At 38.8% G+C, this 12,125-nt stretch overlaps 1 protein-coding gene across 1 annotated transcript in view; it reads right to left on the bottom strand.

Moving 5' to 3' along the window:
- MPP4 (MAGUK p55 scaffold protein 4) overlaps positions 1-11,924 on the bottom strand; it is a 28,307-nt gene extending 16,383 nt beyond the window's left edge. Inside the window, exons 1-8 of the mRNA XM_058187251.1 lie at positions 11,868-11,924; positions 9,854-9,985; positions 8,319-8,400; positions 7,233-7,318; positions 5,755-5,826; positions 4,804-5,000; positions 3,101-3,165; positions 2,702-2,719 (exon numbers count right to left, since the gene is read on the bottom strand). Of these exons, the coding sequence (XP_058043234.1) occupies positions 2,702-2,719; positions 3,101-3,165; positions 4,804-5,000; positions 5,755-5,826; positions 7,233-7,318; positions 8,319-8,400; positions 9,854-9,985; positions 11,868-11,909 (694 nt within the window). The 5' untranslated portion in view covers positions 11,910-11,924. The remainder of the gene's footprint in view (positions 1-2,701; positions 2,720-3,100; positions 3,166-4,803; positions 5,001-5,754; positions 5,827-7,232; positions 7,319-8,318; positions 8,401-9,853; positions 9,986-11,867) is intronic.
- Positions 11,925-12,125: the final 201 nt, after the last annotated feature.

Raw genomic sequence — 12,125 nt, 5'->3', positions numbered from 1 at the left:
TCATAATTTTCAGAGAACTCATATAAAGATAGAAGCAATAACTTATCTACCCCATTACTTTTTAAATCATATTTTATCTACTATTTCATATAGTACCATGATATACAATATTCTACAATGATTTTCTTTTTATTAAAGCAAAGATTACTGTATTTTGATGGCCGTCAGCTGGAATATGTGTGGAAGAACTCTTTCATGGAAAAGATCAAAAACAGAATGAGGATCATCAGAATGATCCCCATTTAAAAACTCCAAAGCTGAAAGGAGCAAAATGTATTAACTACTCTACCTTCCTTACTTTTTTTGCACCTTCACCAAGATGTTGAAGGAAGAACCAGAACAGTTTATTGATTACATGAGCCTGGATGTAATAATAGTAGCCCCATGGTTAAAGAAGATGGTTGATGCCTCCTTGCAGCGCAATGGGATCTGTTGTCCCTGGGGTAGTTATAAAAAAATGTTCAGTCTCTACCATCATAAGCCAATCTCAGCTTCTCCATTTCTAGAAAAGGTGAGTTATCTTGTCCTCTATTCCCTTGATCTCTTTCAGTGGAAGTGTCAGAGCAGATGGGTGGACAGAATGGTGAAGGAGGAAGACAGCAAGAGGGAATTTTGTTGTCAAAGAAGACTTCCAACTTGGTATTGCTAAATGCAGTCCTACGGGTGAATAAAGAAGCTACTGAGGGAAGAACCATAAGGATGGCTTGGCCTACTTGGTTGCTTCATTTCACAGACAATATTGTCCAAGAGTGCTGGTAAAAAGACACTTTCACACAGTTGTGTGTGTATATGTGTGATTGTGTATTAACAACCATAATTGGGGCCAGCAACTCCATTGCTAAGCAACATGTTGTTCAGTGAGAGATCCTGTGACCATACAACCTCACTTCCACTATGGTTAAATGAGTCATTCACAATTGTTAAGTGAATTATTACATCACTGCACCATGCAATTTTACCATTGGCTTCTTCATTGATTCTGCTTGTTGGAAGTTGAGGTGTGCAAATGGTGACCTCAGACCACAGGTTCATAAGTGCATGAACCAGTTATAAAGTTACTTTTTCAGCTCTGGCATAACTTTGAATAGTCACTAAACAGAGCAGTCATTAAGCAAGAACTGCCTGTATATGGAGGACAAATCCATTTGCTCTCGAAAACGCTAGAGAAAATAATACAGCTATACATTTTTTTTATACTTCATATTTCTAAAGCTGCCTGATGAAGCATTTAATTTCATGCTGGATATTTGTTAGCTGTTATAAAATTATGTCATGTGTCTGTAAAACTATTGTTAAAATCAACATTTTGGGTTTGAATATGCATTCTTATCAGTTTCAGGGATGTTAAGACACTATGAAATAGGTAATGCACAGAGAGCAAACTTACTTATTTTGTGCATATATTAATAAAATAAGTGTTCAGTAGTACACACACACAGATCCCATACATTAAAATGGATTATAGACAGGGAGAAGAACATAGTACACAGGGGTTTAGCAGAAAATAGATTGAGATCAACTGGTAAACTCGGGACATTGCAGGAAGAAAGCTGTCTTAGCGTAGGGTAACAAAAAAAATCAGAAGAGTCTAGCAGCGTCTTTTCTGACTAACACATTTTATTAAAAGGCATAAACATTACCTTCTAAGTTAATGTATTTTAAGTCTCTATTGAAAGTCGAAGTGGAAGCTGTTATTCTGAAATCTCTCCATACGGCTGTAGAAAGTTTTTAAGTCTATAGTTTTTAAAATATCTCATAGAATTCATGGAAATGATATGAAAAGAATTTTTTTTCTCTTTTTGAATTGTGCTTCATTCTTTTGAAATTACATGGTTGCCACTGTATATATACTGTTTAGAGAGCAAAGAATGAACTTTTTTTAAATTTTTATTATTATTTATTAGATTTTTATACCGCCCTTCTCCCGAAGGACTCAGGGCGGTTTACAGCCAAAATAAAAACAATAGCAATGTACAATTAAAACAAAAATTAAAAAACTTATTATATAATTGGCCGAGAGTAAAAACATTTAAAATCTAAAAACCCTTAAAATTCATCTAAAAATTTAAAATTTTAAATTTTAAAACTTCTGATACAATATAGAATATTCCTCCAAGTGATATACAGGTAGCCCTCGACTTATAACAGTTCACTTAGTGACTGTTTGAAGTTACAACAGCACTGAAAAAAGTGACTTATGACATTGGTCACACATACTGTAAGACTGTAGCAGCATCCCCGTGGTCAGTGGATCAAAATTCAGATGCTTGGCCACCGGCTTGTATTTTTGACGGTTGCTGTGTCCTGGAGTCATGTAATCATGTGCTCTAATGACATGCAAACTCAGTGGGAAAGCCAGATCCAATTAGCAACTGCTAACTTAACAACTGCAGTGATTCACTTAACAACTGTGGCAAAAAAGGTCCTAAAATGGGACAAAACTTACAACTGTCTTGCTTAGCAACAGAAATTTTGGGCTTGATTGTGGTCATAAGTTGAAGACTACCTGTACCTGAACAGAGACCATTCAATTATGAGACAAATTCTATCCCAACATTCTTATAGGATTCTGAGTAGTACATCTCAGAGAGAGATTAACCATTTTAGGTAGAATTCGTTTGGAGACCTTGGAAAATACACACACGCACACACAAACACACACAAACATTCATGTTTATGGAATCCAATGAGCATTACTGACCTTCTTCTGCAATATTCACTAATCAGGGGAAATTCATAAAAAACAAAATATATACACATCATCAGGAACATGAATGAACAATTCTAAGTAAATGAAACAGTTTATTCTGATAACGTTGATACCTTTGTATATTAGAGCAGGGGTTGGAGACCCCTGTACTAAACCATAGTAAATGATTTCCCAACAATTTCCCCTTGTGTTTAAGACTAAATAGTTTTAGATAATCCGGTTTCTAGACTGACAGGATTGTTAGCAGGTTTGGAATTCAAACTATAACATTTTTGCTCTAAATCTAAGTAGCCTAATTTGTACTCTGTAGAAATAATTGAGTAAAGAAATAATATTAATTACAGAAACAGTTCCATGCACACTTTATCATCAGGAATTTATTATACTCACAGTTTGTTGATTGGAGGCAAGAGTGGGGATAGAAGGGAGGAGTCCACCAGAATTCTCGCTGTTTCCTAGACAGAAGGGAAAATTTTCTAAAATTATAGAATTAGAACAAGATTTCAACAGAATCTGGAATTTCTATGGTCTTGTGATGAATTTCATGACTGGGGAGGGATTCAAAACCAGATTTCCATTACATGTACACTCTTAACTAGGGCACAAACCTTAGAAGAGAAATTATTTCCTGGAGAAAGGAAGACTGTCTCTTCTAAAACATTTGACTGGTTGAGTGTAGAGCCAGATATTATACATCCCCCTTTTCACGTCACCACCACCATCATCCCAATCATCATCATCTTCATCATCCCAAGTTTATTAGAGTTCATGAAAAGAAGATTGTAATCCTTCTTTGAGCAATGGGCTCGTTTGCTGAAATTTCCCTGGCATTCCTCTGCATCCTAACCAGTGCTGCCTCAAGGGTACATGACACACTTAGGGCATATTGATTGATGGTGCCACCTCTCGCTGATGCAAAGATTAGCATTTTTACATTGATTTGGAAGGAAATATGGTATTGGTCCCCCCTAAGCCTGTGCCACTTGGCCTTACCCTAAATTTAGCCCTGATCCTTTCTCGGTGGCAACACTGACCCTGTGGACCAGCACCCACCTGGAGATTTGGATGGCTCAACCCTGTCAGCCTTTCATAAGGCATTGAAGACATGGCTGTTTTCCCAGGCTATTTGGGTCAGATAGTAGATGCACTCTGCTACTATAGATGGTGAATAGGATTAATTGTCTATCATTGGGTTATGAAGGAATTATAGATAGGAAGAAGAGGACCACTGTTGCAAAGGGGTTTTAGATTTTTCTCGCAGCCACGTAAGAGGAATTCACTATTATTTAGTTAATTCACTGGGATTGCTTATTTTTCACTCTTTTCTGCATGGACAAAAAGATACATTTTCTATTTTTATTCAGCAATGTATTGTGTAGAAAACCTGCCTATAATTTTGTTCTATTTTAACTGCATCAGGTGCTAACACTGATTTTCTCTGTGTTAATAGGTGTTGTGCCTCGCTCGCCCCCCTCTCCGCAGCCAGGCCCCTCTCATCTCCTGCCAGACACTGATAGTACAGAAGAATGTCCTGGCATGCCTCCAGCCCCCAGTCCTGGCACCATGCTTGGACAGACCGAGCAAGACGAATGGCCTGAATGCCTCCAGCCCCCAGTCCTGGTACCATGCCCGGACAAACAGAGCAGCTGGGCCACTCCCCCACAGCATGTGAGCCTGGGGAATGTGAAGCCAGTCACGAGCTGGAATTGCCGACAGCTGGAGGCTGGAGGGACCCACGCTTCCGGAGAGTGGAGAGGCGACGTCAGCAAAAGGAAGGGAGGGGCAGGCCTGGATAAGTGCTGAGTCATGGAGCCACACCCCATGGCCTATATAAAGGATCTGCTTTCTGGCATTCTTTGAGTCAGGCAAAGTCTAACTTGGATTGCTGAAGTCACATCCTGGTCTCCTGCCTGCCCTGAGAACTCTGACAGAACTTTGGCAAAGCTGCAGAGGCTTTGCAGCCATGCTTGATATGGACTTCCCCGATCCAGCCGTCAGAGGAGGAGTGGGACACGACAATAGGGGCATCTTGTATAAGTTGGGTCCTAACATCTTACCCATTAGCAAAAATAAATATATTCCAATTCCCATACCGCTTCATAAGGTGACTGGAAGGGATGAGTCCAGCACAAGCTTTGAGGTTGGAGACTTTCCTTGCCTGCCACCACAGGATGTCCTTTTGGTCTACAATCTGAAGAACCTCTCCTTTTTTAAAGGGCAGCCCTGCATCAACACATGGAATGAGAGGGTCCTGACGAGGGCAGTAATCCCACATTGCACGCACATAGAGCTGGAAGGACAACATTGAAAATTTAAGCTTTATCACAGAAGTTACACTCCAAAGACAAGGAAATACATTTGTAAAAGTTTCATAATTGCAAACAATAAAAAGTCAGCTTTAAAAAGCCAAGATATAACTGTTGTCAAAACATCGGAATAGGTATTAATTGATAAACAGTATTAAGAGCATAAAATGATCTTGGAGATCAGTAGGCTAAGTAAGCAAGAAGCTGCACAGTAAAAAGAAATTTCAATCTATAGGCAAGACAATTATTTCTGAGGAGAGTTTTGGCTAGGCAGAGATGGAAGACTATTTTTTCTCTTCTTATTCCTGTCTGATAACAATTTGGTGGAGTGGTTCATATTGATCCTAGCGCTAGCACTGATAATGTTACCTAGTTTGGGTAATGAAACGTCTGCAAGAAAAAACCAGCCAAGCTCAGAGAGCACCAAGGACCCCTCATTTCAACCCTTAGCTACAAATATTCTCCTTTATTGGTATCATATTGGTCCTTCAAGGTACTTATCAATTAGTACTAGCTGTTGTGGAATAGGGGCCCTAATATCTTGCTTATAGCATCTTACTGATCACTATGGAAATAAAATGGATCTTTGATTTGATCCAATAGGTATAATAGAATGAGTAAAGTAAAAAAAAACCCTTTCCTCATGAAGAAACTTAATCCTAACTAAATGCTAACTCTGAGGGATTCCTGTATTAACCATTTGAAGCAAAGGAAATGTATCCATGCATTGCATCTTACTGTTGTTTGATTGCTGATGATTCGATCAGAACCTGGAATCAGCTTGAACATGATGGTGCTTTGGGATAGAGCCTGCAAGAATTCAGAAAAACAGTATCTAATGCACTTTGCCTATTCTTGTTGCAAACTTAATTTGATCATCAATACAATACAATACAATAATTCTATGACTAGCTATTCCTTTTGGCAGGAAGGATAAAATTCATGATGATATTGTTTTTGGTATATATAGAGTCTTTGATTTATGACCACAACTGAGCCCAAAATTTCCACAGTTAAATTAAATACCATAGTTGTTAAGAGAGCTTTGCCCCCATTTGATGACCTTTCTTGCCACAGTTGCTAAGTGAATCACTGCAGTTGTTAAGTTAGTTACATGGTTGTTAAGTGAATCTGGCTTTCCCATTGACTTTGCTTGTCAGATGATCACAGAAGGTGATCCCATGACCCCAGGACACTGAAACAGTCATAAATATGAACCAGTTGACCATGAGAATATTGCAGTGGTTGTAAGTGTGGGAAATGGTCATAAGTCACTTTTTTTCAGTGCCCTTGTAAATGACTGTTATAAGTCAAGGGCTATCTGTATAGTATATGAACATGCCTGTCCTTCTGTAAATTTTAGCTATCAAATTGTGTAAAAGTAAGGAAACATGTTTAAAAAACAAAGCAGCAGCTGTTAGTCGCAACTGAGGAGGAATTATCTTCAACCAAAAAATCTTCAATTATCTTCAACCAAAAAATCAAAAAATCTTCAACCAAAAACTGTCTACTATTGACCTCACCCCATTCTTAAGAGGACTATAAGGGGCGTGCATAAGAGCACAAAGGTGCCTACCATTCCTGTCCTATTGTTCCTCTTCATTATATCCAATTAATATAGCTAATGCATATTCTTTACTTATACAGTATATATATATATATATATATATATATATATATATATATATATATATATTCATGATATGTTTTTACTTATGACAATGTTTATGTATACTGTTATGACAAAATTAAATTAAAAAAAAATTAGATTGCACAGGCCCTACTTCTGATTGCCACAAGGGTTTTCTTTTTCCCCAAATTAGCATGCAAGCAGCAGGCAGAAGCAGCAGATGGGGAAAATGGCGGTGGTGATAGTGATGGGAACAATATTCACACGCACCTTGAAATTAAAATAAAGTGTTTCCTAGAAAAATAGAAATATGAATATTTGCCTCCTTGCTCTTTGGTACAGTCAAAACAAAAGTCTGCAGAAGGAAAAATAGAACTGACGAATTTGTGGGCACTACATTTCACAGTTGTGAGGGGGGTCTATGAAAAATGGTAAAAAATGTTCATCCCCTCTTTATAGCTTTTTTCTTCAGGCCATTCAAATCATAACTTTGGAAGATGTCTTTATGTTCCAAGCATGAACTTTTGCATTGATTACATGCTATCATTAAGTGGTATTTAAAGAGTAGAAGGCTGATTGTGATTACCAGAATGTGTATGACTTGCTCTGGTTCCAAGCCCTCGACTGGGATTCCGTTCACTTCTACAAGTTTGTCTCCAGCATATAACAACGCTGCAAAAATCAGTAACGATATTAAGCAGTTGGTCAGAGAACTGGAGAAGAAAAATATCTGCATTTCTAAGAAACCTCTGGACTTTATTCCTCCTCTCCCAAGTTTAAAACGATTCATTATAGACAGTTATGCATCTGACTATCCTAACGTCATTTCAATCAGGGTTTAAGATAGAAGGAAGAGTAAATTTCAGCTCAATAGCTTTCCTCCTCCATTTTGGCCTCATGGAGGCAACTGACAGGAGATCATGCACTGTTTGGAGCCCCTTTTTTTCTGAATGTGATGAGCACAACAAACTGACTGCTACAGTTGGCCTAATGCTGTTTGGCGAACCTATGGCACGCGTGCCAGAAGCAGCACGTGAAACCGTCCCGTGCCGAATGTGCGGCCCTGCTGGCTCCCGTCGAGTTTCTGTGCTCAAATGCGCACCAGTCAGCTGGCCATCATGCATGCGGTGCCAGGAACTCCGGAAGTGCGGCAGTCCATCACGCATGCGCAAGCCGGCACCTGGCCTTCTGGGTTGGCGGCTTGCGCATGCGCAATGGACGTCTCACTTTCGGGGTCACTGGCACCGCGCGCGCGATGGCCAGCTGACCGGCGCGCGTTTGAGCACAGGAACACAACGGGAGCTGGTGAAGCCACACATTCGGCACAGGATGGTTTTGCGTGCCACTTCTGGCACGCGAGCCGGCATGCGAAAACGCTGAAGGTTCGCCATCACTGGCCTAATGCATCTCTCTATCTGTGGAACACAATCTCCAATAGAAGTACTTCCAAACCTTTTATGCTATCTCCCAATCCCTGTTTCATAAAAGCTATTTTGGGATAAGCAGAAGGAAGTTAATCATAATAAAACAATTTAGAAGACCTTCACTAAGATTTACTAAGAAACATGTTCAGAACATTCAAGTACAGAACTTTCCAAAACACATATTGAAAATGATTCCCTGCCCCTCTCCAATGATTTTTTAACTTTTAGACATATTAAATTCACCTTACCACTTTTATCTGCCAGACCTCCATGGATTACTCTTGCTACTGTAATATCACCTGTCAGCTCATGGCGTTTAATGGTGGCACCCTGAGGAATAGGAAGAAAAGGAAGAGTTACTTCCTACTGAACAAAAGAATAAAAAGGTGCACACTTGTTGAGTAGTGGTATATGGGAAGTTACAGCCCGTTAGAGCAGGGGTGAAATGCTCCTGGTTCAGTCCAGATCGTGCGATCCAGTAGCAATCATGGCTGGTGGTTTGGCGATCTGGTAGCGACATTACTTCCTGGTTTTAACCAGGAAGTAATGTGTTTTTTACCTTCTGCGCATGCGCAGAAGGTTTTGCACATGCACAGGTATGCACACGCATGTGATGCGTGTACGTGCGCTTGCTTTGCTTGCTTATGTGCGCGGCATGTAAACCGGTAAGGAAGGTAGGTAGATTTCACCCCTGCGTTAAAGATATTAAGATTATAGTTTCCACTTCATTCATGTGCCTTAAAGTTAAACTTGACTCTGGGAACTTAGTAGACCATCAGTGTCATTTTTGATATTAATTCCAGTACAAGTAGTTCTTGATTTATAACTGTAACAGAGCTCAGAATTTCTGTCATAACTTCTTGTAAATTATTCTTGTAAAGTCAATGTAAATTGAAGCACCGACATGACTAGATCTGATTTTATAGCTTTTTGGTAGCAATGGTTAAGCAATCATCATGGTTATGTAAATCTGGTAGCCCTTAAGCAAACACTGTGGTTGTTAAAAGAATCCACAGATTCTATGTGTGTTTTTGCCAAAAATCATCACAAAAGGCCAGAAAAGGGCAAAAAATGTTATAAATCAAGGTCACATAACCATGGAACATTGAAATTGGCAATAAAGACGAGCCAGTTGCCAAGTGCCCGTAATGCAGTCATGTGACTACTACCCAATTGTATGCAGCTGTTGGAACTCTGTAACTGGATCATTAGTAGCTTTTGAAGGGTCTATTGTAACCATCTATTGAACAGTCATTGAGAGATTGGTCATTAAGCAAGGACTATCTGTATGGGATTGGCTTGCCATAAATTTTCTTGTTTTCCTATTTCATGGAACTAATGGGATTGATTTAGGTGACATAATCAAATGATATAATCTGACTAACTAGTTTGTTATGCAAGTCTGCTTAAATGTGTTTGAACCTATGGTCTTAGTCTCAGATAACAGAATGCTAGCCATAATTATATTTTCCTCAAAAAAGAATTACACTAAACATTAAACAGGGCAGACTGCTTTTCAAATGTTTTCTTCTTGTAAATTCAACAATGCATCATGCTTGTGTCCTATAGTTTTTCACATTTTAAAACAAACATAAATGAGTAAAATAAAAATTCTAAGAAGGAAGGAATGGGGAAGGGATAAGAACTGCCCTGTGGAGTTGTAAACTTGCCCTACTCTAAGATGGCCAGTTGCCCTGAAGGCGTAGGAAGATACGCCTCAAAGGGAAACACAGCAAACAAACTGAATGAATATAAATAAAAATAAAGTGAAATTGAACATTACAAGAGGTTGATTATTTTTCACCAGACAGACAATCCTCATGGCCTCTTCATTTTCAGGGAGGTTTTCTGTCAGGGGTGGAAGTGTAGGTTCAAAATCCTTCTGGGCCACAGTATCATGAGCTAATAACAAGGCCTGTGAGAAAGATTAAACACAGAGATGGAGTAAATAAATGCCAGGTCATTTTTAATGGGGATGGAGTTACAAGATAAATTCAACCTAACAATTAATTTTTATTTTTATTTCTGGGTATATGTCCATTTAGCCCCCCAAAAATTGAGGTTGGTTGTTTTTTTTTTTGTCTAGCATACAAACCTTACGAAGTTCAAATATCATTAGACCGCTTACATTGGATTATGAAAACAGATCTCCCAGTTTTATTGTATTATTTCCTTTTTCAAATGTCAATATGATGGATTTATGTTAGAAAAAAAACATTCCTTATGCTAAAAGATTTTCATAGCCTCAAAAGAGACTCTCACATTTTATAACAGGGAATGACAGATTTTCATAGCGACTTCTAAATCAACTTCTGCAACATATGGAGTGTGAAAAAGCTTTTTTCAAAACATACTTAGGTCTCATTTAAACATTAAGTAGAAAGCACAGAACTGTATGATTTTAAAGAGCAGATGGAAAAAAATATAGATTCTCCTTTCTGAAAAGCTTCTTACATAGAAAAAAGTAGATTGGCAAGAAGAAGGCAAGCTGAACTTTTTCCCAAAAGCTTTCTGAATGATCTTTGTATAATTTGATTATGCAGAATAGACAAAAATGCAGGTGAAGGTTAATATGTACTATTTAAAATTCTAGAAGTTTTTGCTTCGCGTACTTTAAATGATTCTAATCTATGATTTAACCTTGTTATAGTTTAAAAGGGTGACAGAATTTGTAAGTTAAAGCAGAAAGACACAAAAGTGTTAGGGAGAGAATAGAGATTCCTTTGTCAAAACCAGAGGAAGCTGCTGAGCAACAAGCTAGCACTGATATGCTATTCAGATGAGCTGATATTCCTTCCTGTAATTCTTGCTTTGAAGCAATTTGCTTTTGGAAGCAGCCTGAACTGGACTGGTTAATCATAAGAACAAATCCTTCGGAGTTCTGATTAGAAATTTCATTTAGAGGAAGGCAGGGGTGAAATGCTCCCGGATTGGACCGGATCGTGTGATCCGGTAGCGATCGTGGCTGGTAGTTTGGCAATCTGGTAGCGATGGTGGAGCAAAGTTCTGCTCACCCACCCAGGGAGTCATTACTTCCTGGTTTTAACCAGGAGGTAATGTGTTTTTTACCTTCTGCGCATGCGCAGAAGGTTTTGCGCATGTGCAGAAGGTCTACCTGCGCATATTGTGTGCGCGCGCAAGAGCGAAGCACACGGGCACAGTACATGCACTTCCGAACCGGTAAAGAAGGTAAGTACATTTCACTCCTGGAGGAAGGGTTCAAAAGTAATAGTACAAGAGTTCCGGCAGCTACTCTAGATACAAAACCTACAACTACACAAATTAGGGTGAGAGGATTTTGCTTCTCTTTCTTGCATGCTTTCTATATAAAAGAGAGAAAACTTGTCTCTTTTCTGAGGAAAGGGCAGATTTCTCCTGTTAATTGTTTTGAAAATGGCTTTTGGAATTTTTCAGTCTCTCAATTTTTGGCTCTGCTTCTTTTGGCTGATGGATAGAGCTAGTGTTTCCATAGAAGTGTGCTGCGGTTCAGCTCTCCAGGCCCATGGGAAAAGTCAGTAATAATTCAGGGTTCCTTTTGCAAAGTAAGGACAAATATGCCTTCCTGCAACTGTTTCTTCTCTAGCCAATAAAAGGAGCCAGTTTGGACTCTACTTTGCTAAAATGTTCTTCAGGAATGGAAAAAAACATGGCTCCCAGAACCACTTACTGTATCTCAAAGTGATGAAATCACTGGTCAGTGCCAATGCTCAGCTTTCAACAACAATCCTAATAATAAATGATCTTCTACTGGAGCCCTTTCTCTTCCATGCTGAAGAATTTCAGGGGCCAATGCTCACCTTGAAGTGAGAACCTTGTAGAAGTTGTCTTAGCTCTTTCATTTCTGGAGATTGTTGGCCTCTATGCAGCAACTCCACTACCTAAGAACAAGAGAAGCATATACTTCATTTTAAAAATATATAACAACCTATTGTTAAAATACCAGATTGATATTTATAAAATACAATTATGTAAAATACGAAAGGACAATTTGGTGCCATGGTTAAGGCATCAGGTAGAAACCAGACAATCATGAGTTCTAGTTCCATCTTAGGCAC

The sequence above is a fragment of the Ahaetulla prasina genome, chromosome 1 (assembly GCF_028640845.1).
Source record: "Ahaetulla prasina isolate Xishuangbanna chromosome 1, ASM2864084v1, whole genome shotgun sequence".
In the NCBI taxonomy this organism is placed as follows: Eukaryota; Metazoa; Chordata; class Lepidosauria; order Squamata; family Colubridae; genus Ahaetulla; species Ahaetulla prasina.
This window is presented reverse-complemented; position numbering and strand designations above follow the sequence as displayed.